Source organism: Denticeps clupeoides, chromosome 1 (genome assembly GCF_900700375.1).
Source record: "Denticeps clupeoides chromosome 1, fDenClu1.1, whole genome shotgun sequence".
In the NCBI taxonomy this organism is placed as follows: domain Eukaryota; kingdom Metazoa; phylum Chordata; class Actinopteri; order Clupeiformes; family Denticipitidae; genus Denticeps; species Denticeps clupeoides.
This window is the reverse complement of record NC_041707.1, coordinates 13628170-13649803: the sequence shown is the minus strand read 5'-3', so window position 1 is coordinate 13649803 and position 21634 is coordinate 13628170. Positions and strand designations below refer to the sequence as shown.

Genomic DNA, 21634 nt, shown 5'->3' with positions numbered 1-21634 from the left:
ACCTCTGTTTTTGCTGCTATTATCTTCTGCTTCTGTCCACTTTCTGCCGTGACAAGTGCAATTTCCCACTTGTGGGACTAATAAAGGTTTATCTTATCTTTATCTTATCTTATCGGAATCCAAGGCCAACTGCAGCAGCATATGGTCTCACAAGGGTTCTGATGATCAGGCTACCTCTGGCGAGAAAATGGAGGGCTGTGTGGCCCCCCCAAAAAATGCCACCCCACACCATTACTGACCCACTGCTTAACCAGTCATGCTGGAGGATGTTACAGGCAGCAGAACATCCTCCACATTCTCCACATGTGCTCATTGTGAACCTGCTTTCATCTGCGAAGAACACAGAGCACCAGTGGTGAATTTTCCAATATTGGTGTTGTCTGGCAAATGGCAAATGTGTTGCACGGTGTTGGGCTGTAAGCACAACACCCACCTGTGGATGTCGGGCCCTCATACCACCCTCATGGAGTTTGTTTCTGATCGTTTGAGCAGACACATGCACATTTTTGGTCTGCTGGAGGTAATTTTGCAGGACTCGGGCAGTGTTCCTCATGGCCATCCTTGCACAAAGGCAGAAGTAGCAGTCCTGTTGCGGGGTGGTTACCCTCCTACAGCCTCCTCCATGTCTCCTGATGTACTGGCCTGTCTCCTGGTAGCATTCCCATGCTCTGGACACTAGGCTGACAGACACAGCAAACCTTCTTGCCACAGCTCACACTGATGTGCCATCCTGGATGAGCTGCACTACCTGAGCCACTTATGTGGGTTGTAGACTCAATCTCATGCTACCATTAGAGTGAGCGCACCACCAGCATTCAAAAGTGACCAAAACATCAGCCAGAAAGTATAGGAACCATGAAGTGGTCTGTGGTCACCACCTGCAGAACCACGCCTTTATTGGGGAGGTCTTGCTAATTGCCTGTTTTTTCCACCTGTTTATTCCATTTGCTCAGCATGTGAAATTAATTTGACAATCTGTGTTGCTTCCTAAGTGGACAGTTTGATTTCACATAAGTGTGATTGACTTGGAGTTACATTGTGTTGTTTAAGTGTTCTTTTTTGAGCAGTGTATATGGCATAATTTATATAAATATAAAACAATAATGATCAAACATGATGATGTTCAAAGATGTTTTACAGAAAATATGGTTTATTTCTTATATAAGATAGCAATTATCAGACCATACAAAATAACATTGACATTCTAACAAATATTTGTCCAAGTCAAAAGGACAATACAACTCTGCACTACTTCTTGTTGGCACTGTCTTGTAGATTCTGCCCTAGAGTCTGTTATTTCCATCCTTTTTTTTTTTTATTTGGTCCTTTGGAATTCCTGCAGTGGCATGGTATCATGAAGTAAATCAATGCTGTATAAACTATTTATGTATAACTAGACTATCAAGATCATGTCCTTTTGAAACATGGTCCATAGATTTGTGAACACTGACCTCCAACAGCAAACAAAGAAAACAGCAATAGTAATGAAGTATTTCTTCTGAGGTTTTCTTTCTCCACTTTAAACATCAGAAATATTCTTCCTACACCCAGTTGGTGTTCATCCATGGAAGGAAAAAACAAATATGTAGTTTTTTTACTGGAACCTAAATATCATTTTAGTAGTGTTGCAGGAAAATGCTAAATCCCTGAACACTGAATCCTGTATTATGAATATCTAATCTGAGTGGCAGCAGTGCCATGAATAAAATCATGTACATATGAACCAGGAGATGCCCTTCATGTTCACATCAACCATCAAAACTGGGATCACTGGCATGGTATCTTCTGGAATTTTAAAGAACTCCAGCCTCTAGAGTTTACTCAGACTTTATTCAGATCAGGAACTAGACTGTCATACTGGAAGTGGCCATTGATAGTAGCCATCTCAAACTGGTGTCATGAACATAACTACATCTGATGTTTTCCCATTTTTCTGTAAAGTGCTCAAACATGCAGATGCTCAAACATGCACTTTACAGAAATTGTGTGTTGCCAATATTTTTTAATTCATTTCATGATTAGCTGAAGAAGGCTTAGAAGTCTTTAACAAGTGTTAGTACAGTGTTCCTAATAAAGTGCTCAGTGAGCGTATACAAAACTCCAGACACAAATTCTGGTCCAGTCAGTGGCTCGGCCATCTACCCTATCAGGCCAAACGTGTCAAGCCCCTGGGCATAGCGAGTGCAGCTTTCGCAGCAGAAGCTGGAGTAATACTGGCTGGAGCAGAGACGGGCGTAGACAATCAGCTTACAGTTGGCCAACTCTGGCTGGTCCACGCAGCCTGTGGGCACGCCAAAATCTGTACCCGCCCCTAAAGATAGAGGAACACAGAGAAACAGAACATTATCCAGCTGACTTGGGCTCCAAACAACCCCGTGTGGTTTGGATTTAAAAAGGGTGCTTGGGAACATTGCGGCAGCCACCATGATTTTATTCTAGTAAACACAGCACAGCACACCACAGCAGGAAATGCCATAAACACAACGCAGAGGACCGACAAAAGAAATGGGGAGAAAAATGGACTAGTTAAAGTACCTGGCTGCGAGGACCTCGTCACCCTCACTTCAGCGGTGGCACTGACCGAGTAAGTGCCAGCATATGCATTGCATGTGTAGGTGCCCTCATCCGCCAGCTGAACGCTGTTCAGGATGAGACTGCCGTCTGCGGACACATGAATGCGTCGGCCATCAGGCCTCACAGGCACCCCATTTCTACGGGACGCAGGTGAGGTGCAATCAGCCCAAGTCCATGACACTTTATGACACAAATTAATGTATTACATGAGAATTTTGGGGCCAGTTCCAAGCACTGATTTTTCAGAAGTTTGAGAAACTGAATTTCTGTCATTATCAACATAATACTATTAAAATTTGTATCTTATGTTATTAATGATATTCACAATATACACAGTTTTTAGTATGAACACTCATACTAAAAAAAGTATGACCACTAAACACAAAACTTACATAAAATATTCAAAGAAAAAATACATTTAGAGATAAAAATAGAAAAAACCATACATAACATGGTAAAATCCCCCTCACCTGGACCAGCCCACATTAACATTGTCACCTGACACGACACAGGGGAGCTGCGCTGTGCTGCCCTGAGGGACCTGCACATTGTTGGGAGCGGTGGTGATCCTCACATCTCCTGAAAAGAGATGTAAGCAATCAACACCTTATCTATCTCTGAAGGTAGATTATTATTAATAATAATAATAATAAAAAAGATTAAAGAAAAAATTGTAAATAAAAAAGTTAATGAGAGGAATGCAATGAAAATATTCACTAACATAACCCCTCCCAGACAAATAGCATAGTCGACAGCAAAAATGCAGTATGTAGCAGCTTTTTTTTCTAACATAAAGTGTATGTTCTAATCAATTTTGATATTGTGTATAATTTCATTTCAGTCATTTGAGACTTGAGACTTGACTTGACATTGTCAGTCAAGAATTGAGACTTGATCAGCACAAAAAATGACTCTTTAACATCTCTGGTGAAAAGCTGCTAATTTGAATAGACTATGCATCCCCAGTCTAACAAATCACAAAAAAATGTCAACATGTTAATGCAACAATAATTGGATTTCATGGTTGCTATAGCAATTTCATATTATCCTATTTGTGTTTCGTGTGAACCTGTTAAACCACTATATATGTAGTCATCCCTACAAACAAAACCTGAATTAGTCTCAGTACCAACTTCACTATCGCATCCGCCAGTAGAGGGAGCCTCACCCAACACTCTGAGCTGCACTTGAAGCTGTTCCAGCTGCTGATTGGTAGAAGCAGAGCAGGTGTAGACGCCTGAATCATCAGAAGTCAGCTGACCAACAACCAAGGTACCATCTGAGCGCAGGGAATGTCTGCTCACACACACAGTTTGGAATTTATTACACATATACTAATTGTGCACACGTAAGGAGACACCAGGAGAACCTGAATATAACCCATCCCATTAAATACAATGTTTTTTTTAGATTTTTTAGATTTTTCATACTGGCATATAGAACCTTTCCATACTGAGGATTTCATCTCAACATAAGTTGACAAAGTAGGGAACTGAGGAAAATTGGTGGCATTATATAGTAAAGTCATATAAATGAAGTTCCTCCATTGTTCCTATTATTGTTCCTATTGAATCATATTTTCTAAGCATCTTTTATTCTATCATAAGCAAATTCCTTTCCTAAATGCTGCGCACTCCACAATCCACAATGTGCTAATTCCATCTAGTACAAGATTAAATACTTTATTTTATTAAAACCACTGGACTCTTCACAATAATTAAGAAAAAATTTTATTGTAACAACTATATACAGTAAAAATAAATTATACATATGTACATGTACACATGGTATAGGTGTAAATTGCAACCTGATGGTGTTGAGAGTCTGGCCAGCTTTAGTCCACTGTAGTGTAACAGAAGGGATGGCTGAAGCTGGAGTGATCCTACAGTGTAACCTGGCTGTCTGCCCCGCCCGAGCCTCTACCAGTGAGGAACCAGAGCGATCAATGCTGAACCTGACAGCACAGGGAGGAAAAAATACATTAGTAGAAAGCGGAATCCAAAGGATCTCATGCCATTTACCTGGTATAGTGACGGTACCGGTAGGAGTCTCTGGACTGAGAAGTGTCCGGTCTGTCAACTGCAATCTGAGGTTGCTCTATAGAAGAGTTGTGTAGTTGTGTGAGAAAGATCTGCACCAGCAGAAGGTGAGGTACTTCTCTGTCTCAGTACTTACCTGAGACAGAGAGGTAGATGTAGCGGTGGTCGCGCTCCCGTTCCCGTGTGGCTACACAAAGCAGCCAACCAGAGTCCTGCATTGTCAGAGGCCCAACCAGCAGAGAGCCATCAGGCTGCTGGAGGTGCCTAAAGAGAGGAGATGTCTGGATTTAGAAAGAAACCAAGGTGGTTTACAATGGATATGGATCTGTGGATGACATGGACTGTGTATGTATGTATACTAACCTAGAGGGAGAGAGGGGGGTGCCATCTCGTCTCCACTCCACCACCACTGTGGAGGAAGGGGGTGGGGTGACCCGACAGGGCATGACAACAGTCTGACCAACTCGGCCCTCCACTGTTGAGGGGTCTGACTTGTCAATACTCACCCCCACATCAGTCCAGCTGAGTCAGGGTCCAGGAGAGGAGAGGAGAGGAGAGGAGAGGAGAGGAGAGGAGAGGAGAGGAGAGGAGAGGAGAGGAGAGGAGAGGAGAGGAGAGGAGAGGAGAGGAGAGGAGAGGAGAGGAGAGGAGAGGAGAGGAGAGGAGAGGAGAGGAGAGGAGAGGAGAGGAGAGGAGAGGAGAGGAGAGGAGAGGAGAGGAGAGAGGAGAAGAGAAGAGAAGAGAAGAGAAGAGAAGAGAAGAGAAGAGAAGAGAAGAGAAGAGAAGAGAAGAGAGAAGAGAAGAGAAGAGAAGAGAAGAGAAGAGAAGAGAAGAGAGAGAAGAGAAGAGAAGAGAAGAGAAGAGAAGAGAAGAGAAGAGAAGAGAAGAGAAGAGAAGTCACTTTATGCTCTACTAATGGCAACAGCTGACCAGTCACCAAAGCTCAGCATAAAGTTTAGCCTTTACCTGGCCACAGCAAGAGAAAAGCTTAAAAGAAGAAAGCTACAGCCTTCACCACCAGTAGACACTCCTATTATAATGACCCTACATCCTGTTAGCACAATTAGCATGTACACACAGTGAATAATCAGCGTGACACTTAACCCTAAGTTGCTCCAGGGGGACTGTCCCTGTAACTACTGATTGTAAGTCGCTCTGGATAAGGGCGTCTGATAAATGCTGTAAATGTAAAATGAATATAATATGAGGTCTAAACTATGCAGTAGTTTCACAGTAGGTGACAAAGGAAGAAACACAATGTGCACACAGAGACCAACAAACCACACATTCAGACACACAGACAGTAGAGAAGTACTAGAGTGACACAACAGGTTCTTTATTTGTTTCCTTTTTGGTGACATTAGCGGTGACAAAACACACAAGTGAGGCAGAGACAGATGCCGGGCTGAGCAGGAGGCATTTGTACAGCTACAGAACAAGTAAAAACGTCTACAAGCTTGTGGCAAGAGTCTACAGAAAGCACACAGGAGTCCCAGATAATGAGCGCTGTCCAGCAGGGCCACCCGACCCCTCAGCCTTTCTCCTCCTTTTTTTCTTAACAGTTCCCCCAAACTATGCACAAGAGGCCAAGCGTGTTTTTTATGCACAAGTGCTAACACAGAAGAGGCAGGTATTGCTTAAAAGAATTTGGCACATGAGTGTGTGAGCTTGTCCAGAAGATGCATGTATAACTTCGCATAAAGCAGTGGTGCGCATGCGGCGGTTTCAATGCTGGTGTGTGTTTTTTGTCTTAAGGACTAAGGTGACCAGATAATCCAGGTTAGAGAGGATACTTGGAGATAGAACAGCATTTGTAAACTACAATTCAATAGTTGTGGATTTAAATGGCCCAGAATGTGGAGGTAGGAGCATGAGAGCTGTCAATCATCTCCATGGGCACCTCCCATTTAAAACCTTGCTTATAAAACATCATATAAATTCTTCAGAATTAATAACACCCCAACAAAGCAGGCCGGTGGGTTCCTAGTTCCAGATACAGAAGGCTAGCTTGTTTGTAACAGTTTATTTCTGTAAAACACCTGATGTGACCTTAAGCGCTACATCTACTAAAGCGCTTGGTGAATAGCGCACTTCAATTAATAGGGCTTTACTTTCACTTTTGCACAGTGTCTCAAAGTGTCCTCCTTATTTAATCTGGCCACCTTATTAAGGACACGAACTACAGTTAAAACTGCATAATACTGGAGTTGTCTAATACATATCAGTGTGCTTCATTTGTGAATGTGTGCATGTGTATAGGTATATATAGCGAGTCTGTATATGTATTTTGAGTGTGTGAATGTGAGCACCCTTGCAGCTGAAAAAGGCGTGGTCTCCAATGGCAAAATTTGCCAGGCGCCGTGGAGAGGCTGTGTGCCCTGGGTCCAGCAGTAGCTGTCTTACCTGGCTGAGGGCAATGAATGCTGGGCGTAGGCAGGCGCAGGTCGGCGGCTGCGCAGGTGGATGCGGGCGCGGTGGGCATTATTGGCGGCGCTGGCGCCGAGGCGAACGTGAGAGGTGGCGTTGCCACCGCCCCGCGGCACTGTGAAAATGCGCCGCATGTCCCACGTCTGGGTTCTATTGCCTGTGACCGCAGGGATAATCCGGCTTCCCCGCGACGATGTGGTGGTGATCTGGCAGAACCGCAGGCAGTCCTCACGTGACATGAAGTTGTTGCTGTTGCCATGGCAGCCACCATACCAGTAGTGCTCGCAGTGGTCCCGGGCATTGTCATAGTAATACCGTGGTGTCCAATCACTACAGGGACCCGCTGTGTGGGGCAAGTAGCAGGTGGCAGAGCGCTGAGCTGGACACACAAACATGGCAGACACTGTCAAATACACCCAAACAAACATTGTTCATTCAATTTCTTTTTGTTTGTGAGAAAATTAATCAGTGTATTAAAAACAGAAACAGTGTATGTTCTTTATGGGCAGTGGTGGCCTAGTGGGTAAGGTCGTAACCGAAGGGCTGTGGGTTCAAATCCTGAACTGTCAAGGTGCTACTGAGGCCACAGAGGTGCCTTGAGCAAGGTACCGTCCCCTCCCACTGCTCCCCAGGCACCTTTCATGGCTGCCCACTGGAAGGAAGATGGGTTATATGCAGAGGACACATTTTGGAAATCTGTGCAAATCAGTGTAAGAGTGACATTGACTTAAATCATCATAATTGTATAACTTGAAAGCACATATTGTCTACGTTACAATACCAAGATACGTATTGAGCTTTGGAGTGACCTTTGAAGTGCTGTTTGTAATAATTACTTCTGTTCGTAACTCAGCACAATCTTGGAACATCCCTGATGGAATATTGGCTCCAAATTTCATGCCTGTTATGACTTGTTTGAGCATAATCCAGAGCTCTGGAATAGTCCCTTGGAAACAGGCAATAAAATACTGTGCATTCATTTTGCATTGATGACATGATACTCCTTTATGGAGAATATTTGAATGCATAGCTACTCCTGTATATTGTTTGTATAATGAAAGTATATAGGATAGGATGCTCTTCACTCACTGTTCCTAGGAGGAGTTGGGCAGCCTTCTCCATAAGGACCTCCTGCAGGGGTCACATGGTCAAAACAGCACCCATATGTGGAGGACTGACAATCAGACTCTACGTGGGTTGGAGTAGAAACCTAGAGTATGGAGGAGGGTGTGTTAGAGACATTACTTTTTCACAGAAAACAGTTGTGCAATGTGCATACATTGATAAGCCCCAACATTATAACCACTGATAGCAAAGGAAATGACTGGTTGCAATGGCACTTATCAAGGCAGAGGGATCTTGATTGAGGGATCTTAAAAGTCAGTTCTTGATTTTGATGTGTTGACATCAGGTAATGTGGGTAAGATCTCTGAGCTGCTTTGACAAGAACCAAAGTGTAATCTTACATGACTGGCTCAGAGAATCACCAAAAATGTCAGGAATTATGGGATGTTTCTAAAAAATAGGGGTTGAACCTTGGGCATGGTCATGGGTAGCCATCACCCTGTGTATATCATTCTCCTGAGTCCTACCACAAATCAAAATGGGTTCTAGAGTAGTTTGAGGGAGATAAGAAGGACTTCAAGGTGTTGACTTCTCCAGAGTTCAATCCAATTGAACATCTGTGGGGTACCCACAATTACTCTTGAACCCGTTTTGATTTGTGGTCAAAATGGAGGACCTAAATCTAGCATCGTTTTACCAGATACCTCAGGACACTTCTGAAGTCCTTGCTTTTATGGATCACATGATTTGGCATAAGCAGCATTTGTCCGGGGGTTTTAATGCAGTTTAAATGCTAACACCCACTTACTGTTGGTGCTGGTGGGACATACTCCACACAGCCTTCTTTATTGGGTCCCTGAGCCATGGTCACACCATCCCTACAGCAGCCATAACTGGAAGATTAGACATGAATGGATAAGTAAACCTCAACAATACTGAGAAATAAGAATAGCTCTGAAAAAAAGACTAAAATGTGTAAGTGAAGTGAAACTACATGCTGATTCTAGTTAAAAAGTAGTGCTGGTGGCTGTGGTTGCCTGACCTGAGTACAGCACTGCTCTTGGTGGCAGTAAGGACTGTCCTTCAGAGGGACGTTCAAAATTAACACGTTTTGTGTTTTTTGTAGCTTCGGTTGATTGGCGTTTCACTGGGGTTTGCTTGGCATTGTTTAACATTCAATGGTATTCCGGCAGAAATTCCGACACCAAGAAAAGTACCAAATGCTGGTGCTGACACTTGTGTGGAGGCTTTGATTTGCTCCAGTGAACGGAAAAAATTGTCAGTCCGTGTACACCGGACGTGACGGATGCCACAAAAAAGCCTGGTTCAGATGGCTATGTGAATGAGGCCTAAACTCTCATCTCACTGACATATTTGAAAACATAATGTGAAGCAATGTAGAAAATTTGCTGGCATGCATTGTATTGCATTGATAATCGTAATCTTATCAAGTTGTGAGACCAGTCACGGTAAACACTTCTGGTGTACACTGTGCAGCATATTGTGGTCATATATACATTTTGTATATATGGTAGCTACCTGCTGTGGGAGCATCTGACTGGTTCCTGTGGGCAGCCCAGTCCTTGTCTACCCCTTGCCGGGGTCCGGCCATCAGGGCAGCAGCCAAAATGGGTCTGAGTGCAGTGCTGCACAATGCCTGTTTGGACAAGGTTACACACAGGGTGTCTTGAGAAATCCTGCTATTCACATTATAAGTGACAGGCGCACAGAAGCAACAACGGTGGAACCCCCCCCCAAACACACACACATGCCACCTCCCAAAGTCTGCAATTAGTCCAGAACCAAGCTGAGTCCACAAAAACACACACACAGCAGCCAGGACTCCTCTCAGTGCTGAAGAAAAAAGTCATGGCCCCACAAGTCATGGCCCCACTCATACACCCACATGGGCCTCAGCCTGATATTTTAATCAGGCTGACAATCCACAATTCCCAAACAACATGTCAATCTGAAGCCCGATAATTAGTGCACGGACACAAAGGCACTGAGGAAATGGAGGGGGGCTGAGAGGGATGAATGAAGGATATATACAAGTAGCTCAAAACTGGATGCATTAATAACCACCAATGTGGCTCAAAAGCATTCATATTTCCAGCTAGTTGATCACACTAGTTCAATTCTAGTGGTATGCTAGTAACAAACTAGTGCTGTTATATTAAGGTTTTATGGTATATTAACAGTTTTATTATGGTATATATATATATATATATACACACACACACACACACACACACACACACACACATTTTATACCATTTTAGAACATTCTTAGAGCCTCAATGCTGGGACATTTGGTCATGGATGCATTAATGAATGAAGGCTTTTCATGTATAATGAATTTTTGATTCAAAGAGACCTGTCGGCTGCTCCTCAGGAACATATGGGTGGAATCCATGTTGTGTGTTTTCATGTCCTCTGGGATCAGGCATACTGGGCACCTCTGAAAGAGACAGAGAGAGAAACAGAATTTTCATTCCTAACTTTTCAACATACTCATGCAGGCATGCAGAAATTATACCAGACTGAGGAAGGGCTTACCCTGAGGCCTATAGCAGGGTTGGGTGTTGCAGCTCTCCACTGTGGCAGGTTTTTGGTGAGTGCTACAGTGCTCCACCCCATACAGGGTCCTCTGTGCATCTGAGCAGATTACCTGTCGTTCACGCAGGCCTGATTCACAACTCTTTGAACACTGCATGCAGGCAGAGATCATCAAAAAAAACACAGCTTCAGTTTTTTTTCAGTATTATACACTAGTAAAGTGCTGTTAAAAAAACCCCCCAAAAAAACAAGCCCATGCACCCAAGGTCAAGGGTGTGAAAAAAGTTGAAAGCAAAGTATGCAGCTTTCAATGGAGCCATGTGGCTGCTGTGCTCAAATCTGGGAGTGACACAGTCACAGAGAGTTTGGCAGATAGATACAGCCTGTGCAACCAATTCTTGATCAGATGAATAATTAATTAATAATATTTAATATTAATAATAACTGTCAAATCGTATTTAAAGAAAAACATTTGCTCAGATCTCATGTGTTGATGTCAGACAACAAAACCACCAGGCTAGGAAATAGTGTCTGATTGCCAAATCTCACTCACCATTCCCCAGTCGCCCACGTGCCAGCGTACGCGGCGCTGGCAGGGTGACATTTGACATGGCTGTATGTGCGGAGGTTTCAGCAGCGTCCGGCAGGCGTGGTCTCCCACTCTCACCCCACCAGCTCCCACACACATCACCTCGCGAGTCTGCTGCCCGTCCCCGCAAGTCACCGAGCACTACAAAACAACACTGCTGTCACACTGCAGGTACATAACAAAGCAACAGAGCACAAGAGTCATTCTGAACTTTAAAACGACTGCTTCAAATACACAAAGTACAAGCAAACACAGTAACCCATTTCATGTTTTCTGGAAATGTTTCAGTGTATTTTTACTGAAGTAATTTGACCTAAGATTAGACTTTAAAGGTCCCCTAAAAAAAACATTTTTGACACAAACATTTAATTAACCAACTGGTTCTTCAGAGTCTCAGTGACGATGCTAAAAAAATACATTTGTGCTCATTTTTACATCCAATCACTGAACGACTGCAATGCTTCGCACGTTAGACGTAAGTGTAACCCAAGTCCCTGTATTGTATACATAACATTTATGCCATTTATCAGACGGCCATATCAGGGGTAACTTACAATCTGTAGTAACAGGGACATTCCCCTCTCAACTCAGCATTAAGTGTCTCGCTCAGTGATACAATGGTAGTAAGGGCAGTGGTGGCCTAGCAGGTAAGGAGAAGGTTGGCAGTTCGAATCCCAAGCCGCCAAGGTGCCACTGAGCAAAGCACCGTGCCCACACACTGCTCCCCGGGCGCCTGTCATTGCTGCCCACTGCCCACCAAGGGTGATGGTTCAAGTGGGTTTTGAACCTGTTTTCTGGTTTATAGGTGCGTATCTTACCCACTAGGCTACTGCCACCCATTTACGTTGCTGTTACCTTGCTGTCCTTTCTGAGTTGCTGTACTCACCTGGCTCCAGGCAGAGGTACTGTACTGTGAGCACTGCTGCATGTTGCAGTTCTGCAGGCTGAGGGGACGCTGAGCATAAGACTCGCACTGGCCATCCTCCACCACCCGAGGACCTGATGCATCATGGGATACACACTCCACTGTGCGCACCTGAGAGCCGCCACCACACGTCACTGAGCACTGGTTCCACTCGCCAACCTTCCAGCTGCCACAGGCAAGTTCAGAAGATAGGCAACACAAACAAGGATGCTCAGAAAATCACAACAGGAAGAACTGCGGAAGCCCACAAATGCCGAAAACCCCAAAGAACAGCCAACACCCCATTCCACCAGACTCCCTTTTAAAAAAGAAGCTTGCGGTCAATCCAGCCCCATGAGGATAGAAGCATTTATTAGACATCTGGCACACTGATTGCATAATCACTTTTACAACCTTCTTGGAAGAAACCTTTTCCCAAGAAGAGGCCACAAACCACACTGGGCTACTTTTAAAGCTGGCAAAGGCCAATGACACCCCCCAATTTAAAAGGAAAGTGTGGAACAAATAGCATTATTCTGGTACAGATCGGAATCACATGGCATTTATCTGAAGAGATTAGGGCCGCTAGCTTTCGGGCTGGCCCTGGGTTCATGGCCGTTTCAGATTTCACCCTGAGTCCTTCTAAGATGAAAAGAGTGCCGCAGGTACAACAGACGCTACTGTGCCCACCAGTCAAACAGACAGCACCGAGACTTCAGACACTCTAAACACACCATAGCAAAGCTAACCAACCTGTGCACTATATTTCAAAACATAAAAATCAGCAGACAGGGACATTAGGCTGACAACAGGCACTAGACGGCTAACCAGCTCAGTGAGGGTAAAGAGGGGGAAAAATTTCATGGATCTGTGAAAGAGTCATGATGACATGACATTATTGTCTGTTTTTAGCAATTTTGTGAGTTAGGTTGTGCTGGTTACGTGTTAATCAGAATCCAAATGTAATACCAGATGAATGTTTTGCCCAGACTACGCTAGACTGTGCCGGTTCTAACTGTGGCATCACTGAGCTGGACAGCTGTCAGGAAAGAAATGGTACTAACACTGAACACATGGAACACAGGCTGAGCTCAAACACGTGAAATCTGTAAAAGTGCATCCGGTGCGTCCAGCCACTACCTGATTTTTACACTCTTATTTGCTTCCTGACATGTTTTATTGATGCTTCGCAGGGTCCCATCAATAAAGTTCTAAGGCTGCATCTATTTGTCGCAATAAATGTAACCAGCAGAAATACTGGTTCTGCATGGTGTACGAACCTTATTTTTTATGATAACCTTAATTCTTATGATAACATTCAATTTCAGTTGAAATCAGGAGCAAAGGGCATCAGCTTAAGCATCATATGCCTGACAATAATCCAAAAAGAGCATAAGACTGTGCTAAGAAAAGCGTGTCTGCAGCTAGTCAATGTGTTTTGGAAGTCCAATGCAAGAATCGAGTCTGGTAAGTGTAAAAGCAGCCTTAGTAAAGTCTCCTAACCAAACTAGCTCCAAATATCAACCATGTTGATTAGGTGCTGCCGTTTAAATGTCTGTGTTTGAGATCACGTCCTGTTGTGGACAGCATGTTGTCTGCTTTGTTACCTGTACACATATATATATACTTGTGGCCTCTCCTTGGGCCTCCACCTTTGCGGCTTGTAGACAAACGCCATCCTTCAAGTACAGGGACAGCACAGCAAGAGTGAGACCCATCAGGCAGCCTACCTTACGACTAGCTTCTCTCACTGTCTCTTTCATTTTCCAGCTCAAAACAGAAAACATATTACTCATTTTTTTTATTATTTCATTAGCATTGGCATGCCTCTTTTGTGTTTTGTTGGCAAGCAACTACAGACTTTGTGGGTTCTGAACTCACCGGCGAGTCTCTGGGCATTCAGGTTCGTTGCATGTGCGGTTGTCGGCGGGCCGAGGCAGAGAGGCACACAGGTAGTCTGGGTAGGCCTCATTGTCAATGGCACAGAACACAAGGCGGGACTGGTACCCTGGCGGAGCAGAGAATCACTGTCAGTAAATCACATGGGAATGGGCTTTGTTTTAGTGAGTTTGCATTTTGTATGTGTTAAATATGTCATAACGAATGCTGCCATAAAAATATATTTCGGTGTACAGCCGAATTGTCAGCTTATGGCCTGCAACTTTGGGGAAAGTGTAATATGTTGGTAATATGTTGAGGAGCTGTGCTCTGATTGGCTGTTTTACATTATCTGAGGTCAGTACAATGTCCCCTTAGGCACAGTGTGGTCAGTGGGATTTTTGAATTTTTTTTTCTGACCTATTTAGCTCCTGTGGGACATTTGTATAAAGGAACAACAGTGTTTGAGTTTCATTATATGCCTGTTTCATGTATGAGCCTCTCCATCTTCATCTGTGTCTGTAGAGTTTTCCATTCTATGGCACCTTTAAAAGAGAACGGTGATCCACAGACCTGCGCTACACTCTTTGCTGCAGGCAGACCATGAGCCATAACTCCAGTAGTAGCCCTCTCTGGAGCGGCCGTTTGGCAGGTAATACTCAAACTCCACACCCTGGTTGGGCTCCTGGCTGATGAGCTGTGAGACAGTGAGGGTTGCAAAGATATAGGGTTTCACTCCATGAGTGTTCGCACAGTAAGAGAGCATTCTTGGACCAAACCTCTAACACGAGGGGTTCAGTAGTAGGCCCCCGGCCGGTGATGGCCTCAGGCACCGCCTCCCCCTCAGCTCCCCTCTGGTAGTAGAGCACCGTGCCAGCAACAGGGGTGGCCCGTGAGAACTCAATGACCCAGTGGCCATTCAAGTAGTACTCCCCACGTAGGTTCTTGACAGCTGTGAGACATGCAGAAAATGAACTTTCTAATTCGACCAATCTGTGATCTACGGCCATACTGACACTCACCCAGATAATTACGAGTGGCAACAGTTTCTCGGATGCTAATACTGCTGGCCCCAACTGGGATGATAAACATCTGGTTGTAACCTGAAAGAAACAGTAAAACAGCCCAGGTTCTCATTTAGATGTAAAGGAATTCCACAAATTCCTGCACAAAGAGCCACTTTCCATGGAGACACACCTGTCGGCAAGCCCTGCTCTGAGAAGGTGCCCTTGACAACGTAGCATGACTGGCTATTGCCCCCGCACTGCAGGCAAGGGTCTTCCTGCACAGACGAGTCCAGCTTGTTGTCACAGCCCAGACGCTGCACACAGGACATGGGCAGGGAGAGGGACGTTAGGATAAGAGCAAGAAAGTTCCTTGTACATACACCCTCAGAGGTGCAGGAGGGTGGATTGGCGGGGCCATTTGATCACAACACTTAGCTTGTGTTCAAAGCAAAACCGTAACCCAAAACCAGTCATTACAGAAAAATTAGAACATGCCTGTGGCAAGAAAATTTCACTTTATTAAATGTGTGTGTGTTCATGTTAAATCATGTTAAATCCCTGCAAATCAGCCTTATTAGCTGTTGTGTTTCAGGTGCATTGAGGTTTTCTGCCTGGTATTCACCCACCTTACAGACCCCATCCACACAGATATCTTTCCTGCCAGGGTGGCAGGGCGTGCCGTCAACCACAGCCGAACGGTGTCGGTAAAAGAAGTTCTCTCCTCTGGGAATGCAGTTCAGCTCACATGGATTCTCAGCTTTCATCAGGGACAAAAGAATCAGAATGGATGCAATACAACACAATTGAAAAGTCTGCCCCTTTAAGCCCATTATGCAACCACTACAGAAATTAACCAGTTCATGCTTTCACAGGTCATTTTTGTTTAACATTGTTATTGTTGTTATCACCACCATTGTGTATTATTAATCCCAATTATATTATATATCATTTTAAGTGTAACAGATCAGCATGGCAGTAATGGAGTAATATACCTCCATAATATGGCAGCCATTTGTAGAGTCTCCCTTGAAAGTCATTGCCATCAAACTGAGAGCACTGCTCCTCTCTAAAGTCCTTGGAACCCTCTGGGCATTGCTGAGAAAGACACACAACCCAGAATGCTTGTGGATCACTGCCACGAGCGCTCTTATTAAATCATTAAGCCTGATGCGTACTGGAAGTAATAAGAGAAGGTGAATTGATAAAAGAGCACAGCATGGGTGCAGGTATGAACATGTCTGGATGTTTGAGGTTTATTACAGATACATGTTGGGTATAAGGGAGCCAGGGGTACCTGGGTGCTGCAGATGTGATAGGACTGAGCGGGACCCACACAGTTCAAGCCGCCATCAGTCCTGTGAGCACAAACGACAGAAAAAAACCAAACATAAGAGGACTGCAGTTAACCCTTTTTCATTGCCGTTCCAAAGTTTAGGGTCATTTAGAAAATGCATAGGATAAAATAAACATTGACAAGATAATGATGTAGTCCAACTAATATTTGCTGGTGTACCAGAAAACGAACTACTTTAAGAAGACCCCTTTTATAGCTTCTTTGGTGTCACTGTTTTCATGTTTACTGAGATCCATAAAGATTTTCTAATAATGTCATTTACATAATTAACAATGGCTGGACAGGTATTTGAATCAATTTGATGTTGTTTTAATGGACATCATGGACATTTTATTTAAACATTTCATTTCCAAATGACAGTAAGATCATCTTCACCACCACCTTCCTTTTTAGTCAAAGTCTGTGTACTAGACATTAGTGTTTGTGATATTACTGCTGTGTATTTTAGCTTTTTTTGTGTCCCAGAGACATGACTGCTATTTTCCATACACAGCAGGTAGCACTCGATACACTCCTGTAACACATGCTCAAAATGCTCCCATGGGGAAAAGCTTTTTCCAGAGCCTGGGCCTAATTACCAAACTAAATTTACATGCACTGAATCATCTCCCCATGTCCCCCACACACAAACACAGACTTTGTGTCTCATAAAGAGGTGTGGTTCAGGGCGTGTTACAACCCAGCATTGGTCACAGGCCTTCAACTTTTTCTGAAATCATATTCCGACACCTTAATATTTAAGCCTGCTCTAGTACAACTTGTTCACAAGCACAGAGCGAAAGCCTGCTTCATTTACAAATGACACTTAAGGAGAGACTGAGGCGTGGTCAAAAAGACACACACACAGGTTATGGTGAGAAAGGGAATGACTGGTGGTAGCGGATTACCTCCAGATTCACTTCCAGTGAGGATCGCCCTCAGGTCAACAGACCTCAGAAGCTGCCTCTTCACACTAAAACCTTCATCCTAACACCACAGATGATGACATGCTGCTGCTGAGGAGTATCTGGCTACAGGACGACATTTTGGCTCACAGTGTGCAGGTAGTAACGGATCAGGTACTAGAGAGCAGTATCATGACAGATTAGGTCTGCTATTCAAGTCTTCTGGCCTTCCAGGAAAACTACACAAGAACAAGAAAGGACTAGTCAGTCATAACTGCCCAACTAGCACTTTTTTGTTCACTCGTTTTTTTCCATTTCTGATACTAGAAGACGTCTGGGGTGTAGGTTTTGTCTTTGTGCGCCCTGGAGGTGAGAGTGTCTCCTCTTCCTGTACGGCGTTCACATGGACAGGTGCAAGAGGCAACATGCCGGCAGGATTCCAGCTTCTGAGATTTATGGACACCAGGCTTGGCCTGCATGGTACATGAGCTTTTTTTGATGCTAAACCAGTTTAAGAAATGTACATATACAGTACAGGCCAAAAGTTTGGACACACCCTCTCATTCAATGTGTTTTCTTTATTTTCATGACCATTTACATTGGTAGATTGTCTTAACCTTTACTCTGCGGTCCAGCTCACCCCAAACCATCTCGATTGGGTTCAGGTCCGGTGACTGTGGAGGCCAGGTCTCTACTTTTTCTTAAGTACATAACTCCACATGTGTTCATTCATAGTTTTGATGCCTTCGGTGAGAATCTACCGATGTAAATGGTCATGAAAACAAAGAAAACACATTGAATGAGAAGGTGTGTCCAAACCTTTGGCCTGTACTGTATGTACACACCGAAATGTACACACATGGCAAATTTATTTGGATTTGTATCAAGTCGCAATTCCGGCTTCATGTTTCACATCAAGATCTTGGCAGGTAACCCAGTGTTCCAGACAAAATATCCTTTTCAGCACACACAATGTTGAGCAGCATACTGCTTATTGTGCTCAGAGAGAAAAGAGCTTGCCTTTGGGTGATGCATCGCCTCGTCCTCACAGCCACTCCGGTGCCACAGGTGCGGCTACATTCACCATAGGGTCCCCACGCCTCCCAGTGATCACCACTGCGTTGCTTCAAGCACAAAAGAGTTTATGAAGTTAACCTTTCTCAGCAGACGAGCTGAAAAGCTGAAAATGTAAATATCTATATAATACATGGCAGAGATGGTCTTACCAACAGAACTGGGGTGAGCAGGAGCTGCAGGGCGGTCAGAACCAACAACATCTTCATCATTCACAGCTGGGCAGATAAGAATGTTACACCACTTAAAAAAAAAAAAATAATTGTGAATTGTGTGGCCATTTGGCTGTATTGTCTTCATGCAATGCTAACCGTACCGTCACACCAGAAGCACGGGACAGAAAACAGCAGCTGGTGATATACAGCGACAAATGACCACAGCATAACATCTAGGCCTGGTGGACGTACTTATATACCCAGGCTAAAAGAAAAGTCAAAAGAGTTAAAGTACAGGCGCTTTTGCCTTCAAATCCACTTACACACCAAAAGCAAGAGTACATTGATTAAAAATAAACATTAGTAAGTCATTATTAATTACTTATTATTGACTTAACATTATTGAGTCACCCAGGTGGTCATAAGATAAGAAACAGTACGACAAATATGTCACCATGTAATAAACAATAAGCAAAAGAAAAAGATTAAAAAGGTAAAAATGTAGTAAAGTACAGACACATTAAAAAGTTATTAACAATGACTACTGTAACCAGGTAGGTGAAGATAAGCTAGATGTCGGTTTCTGCACGATATAACATGGTACCAAACCTTCTCTCGCCAGACAGTGGTGGCACGGAATAGGGTGGTAGTAGCCTAGTGGGTAACACACTCGCCACACTCAACCCAGGTTCAAATCCTGCTTACTACCATTGTGTCCCTGAGCAAGACACTTAACCCTACGTTGCTCCAGGGTGACTGTCCCTGTAACTATGGATTGTAAGTCACTCTGGATAAGGGCGTCTGATAAATGCCGTAAATGGAAATGCCTCCATCTCAGGTAATAATTGGCTAATTGAGAGTACTCGTTTCCTGTTGACGTGGACCAGGCCGTGGCTGTAGTCACCGGGGCGACCGGACACTTTTATCGCTTACATCAGTGTCCGGGCTTCCTAGAGGAGCCCACAGCGAGCCAGCAGAGTCCGGACCGGGCCCAGGACAGCAGGGCTACGTGCACAGGATACTTGAGAGACACACTGATGAAATTCTTGAGGGTAAAAACATTCGACTCCCAGCCCTACCAGTCTGTGCATGCTAGTGCCTGTAAATGTGTGCATGGTCTCTCTCTCTCACACACACACACACACACACACACACACTGCTCAGAACCAGCATGGCTAGCAGTAAGTGTGGCCAAGAGGTTTGACTGTGTGCTGTAATCACTGGTGATAATACCTGCCTACTCAACCGGGCAGACATGAGGCAGACACCATTTAAATGACCAAAAATGGCCAAAAAAAATAATAATAATAAAATAATTTTAAAAATGCTAAGATAAATTAATGAAAAATATTGGAAGGAACCAAAATAATTTCTTTATACGTTGTGTACCATTCCGTATTTACATCAGAAAATGTGTAACTGTCCCTTAACTTCTTAAAGTCCCATAATGTTCAGCCATAGAATAAAGGATAAAAAATTTCATGCATAAACATGGAGTTCATTACCCGGTCCCGTGGGCTCCTCTTCCTGGAGATTCGCGTGGTGAAAAAGCCGCGTTCACCCGCTCCGGGTCCGGAGAGGAAGCGACGAAAGATGCTAATCCGAGCCCGTCCGCGCCGCTTTTCTACGGGGATCCGGGCTGGGGAGCTCCTGCGCGTCACCGCGGCGCGCCCACGCCAATCACGGCGGCGCGCCCACGCGCTACTTCAACACGCCATGTTTTATTGCTCCAAGCGGGACGTTTAGATGACTGCATTAATAACTTGCAATAAATAAAATAAACTAGACAGGATGCATCACGTCTTGTAACTAATGATTTTCCCAATCATTTATATTTTACATTTACAGCATTTATCAGACGCCCTTATAATGAGTAGTTACAGGGACAGTCCCCCCCTGGAGCAACTTGGGGTTAAGTGTCTTGCTCAGGGACACAATGGTAGTAAGTGGGGTTTGAAACCGGGTCTTCTGGTTCTTAGGCGAGTGCGTTACCCACTAGGCTACTACCACCCAATCACTAGGGGGGGTCATAAAAAATAGGAAAATTGATATTGACAAATAATAACAAAAGTAATAGTAAAAAGTTCATTTATTTCTGTTCCCGTTATTTAACACGATCCCGTGTCCATTCTTGCTGCGACCATCCGGGAATGTTACCAACCACGTGCCTTGGGGAGTCGGGGAGCCCCTACAATGTGCTACTTGCCCCCCCACCCAAAACCCGAAAAAAAGCCCACAGTTACTGCACGCCACGGTGATTTTACTCGTGGGGTCTGGGGTCCAGGGGTCTGCAGTGTTCTGTCGGTACACTTATGTGTGGCTTAAAATGTCTCGTCTTTGCTGTAATAAACAAGACGTTTTCGCGACTCTACTGTAAATGGCAAAAAAATGTCCCAGTTACCGTTTTTTAATGTTACAAACAATTTAACAACAAAAGAACAGAACGGGGTAAATTAAAATGTTATTTATTTTTGTACACACGTTTTCTCGAACCACCAAGACCTAAGGACAGATTAAACATTTTTAACACAAAAAACATGTCAAAAAACTAAACTAATTGGCCTTTTAAATGGAAACCACAGGGAGCCACAGTGGTAACAATCTTGGAGAAATCACCACTATATTTTACTCAAAGAAGCTGCTTCTCCCACCCTTTGGGTTTTAAAGAACACAGTGATCCTGGCTAAAACACCCCTTTAGGATGCAACACCCTCTTCCACTAACTGCAATTACAGCACGGCCAGAGCTCTGTGGAAATATGTATTTCACTGTAATCAGCACCCAGCTCTAATTAAATCAACGTGCTGTTTGTTCTGACTCCCATGTCCGGGATGGACCGGATGAGAACAGAACCAGTGGGGTCTTTTGGAATGTGATGTCCTGCCGTCTGGTCTCTCATGCCCTAAAACATCTGAGACCACTAATGTGGGTGAAAAGCCTCAAACTGCAAATCTAACGAAACGTTTCATTTACTAGTGCAGTGAAACGAAAGAGTGGCGTGGCCTCGTTGTCCATGTTTATCCCAGTATAATCTGACCGTGCGATTCTTCAAATGTTCACAAATGCAAAAACATAACTTTCCATTTTAAAATGTTTGCAAACCCAGGGTGATGATGAATAATATC

The 21634-nt window shown here is 44.0% G+C and overlaps 1 protein-coding gene across 8 annotated transcripts; it reads right to left on the bottom strand.

Annotated features, from left to right (window-relative positions):
- Positions 1–1130: 1130 nt before the first annotated feature.
- On the bottom strand, positions 1131–20165 carry paplna (papilin a, proteoglycan-like sulfated glycoprotein). 8 transcript variants are annotated; one of them, XM_028979073.1, is made up of 29 exons: positions 20015–20165; positions 18671–18774; positions 18507–18597; positions 18301–18404; positions 16337–16397; positions 16035–16137; positions 15669–15799; positions 15233–15356; positions 15058–15138; positions 14815–14987; positions 14609–14732; positions 14039–14165; positions 13765–13836; positions 12140–12344; positions 11218–11394; positions 10665–10815; positions 10483–10566; positions 9645–9762; positions 8914–8998; positions 8130–8250; positions 7017–7419; positions 4977–5135; positions 4750–4877; positions 4596–4671; positions 4382–4528; positions 3743–3870; positions 3045–3153; positions 2536–2711; positions 1131–2311 (listed from the first exon to the last, which is right to left on the bottom strand). In XM_028979073.1, exons 3-29 carry the CDS (start codon positions 18564–18566, stop codon positions 2139–2141), a joined length of 3600 nt encoding a protein of 1199 aa, XP_028834906.1. In that variant the 5' UTR covers positions 18567–18597; positions 18671–18774; positions 20015–20165; the 3' UTR covers positions 1131–2138. The 8 variants fall into 8 exon arrangements, 7 of the variants coding, with proteins under 7 accessions (XP_028834906.1, XP_028834915.1, XP_028834896.1 ...); XM_028979082.1 differs by having other exon boundaries at positions 18507–18572; XM_028979063.1 differs by lacking the exon at positions 18671–18774 and having other exon boundaries at positions 18507–18572.
- Between the last annotated feature and the right edge of the window lie 1469 nt (positions 20166–21634).

Excerpts from the sequence above, each read along its gene's own strand:
- paplna (XM_028979073.1), bottom strand. The coding sequence starts at position 18,566 with ATGATGAAGATGTTGTTGGTTCTGACCGCCCTGCAGCTCCTGCTCACC. Across the intron at positions 14,733-14,814 it reads CTGAACCCCTCGTGTTAGAG|CTCATCAGCCAGGAGCCCAA; the intron begins GTTTGGTCCAAG and ends ACTGTCTCACAG. Across the intron at positions 10,567-10,664 it reads ACCCTGCTATAGGCCTCAGG|AGGTGCCCAGTATGCCTGAT; the intron begins GTAAGCCCTTCC and ends TGTCTCTTTCAG.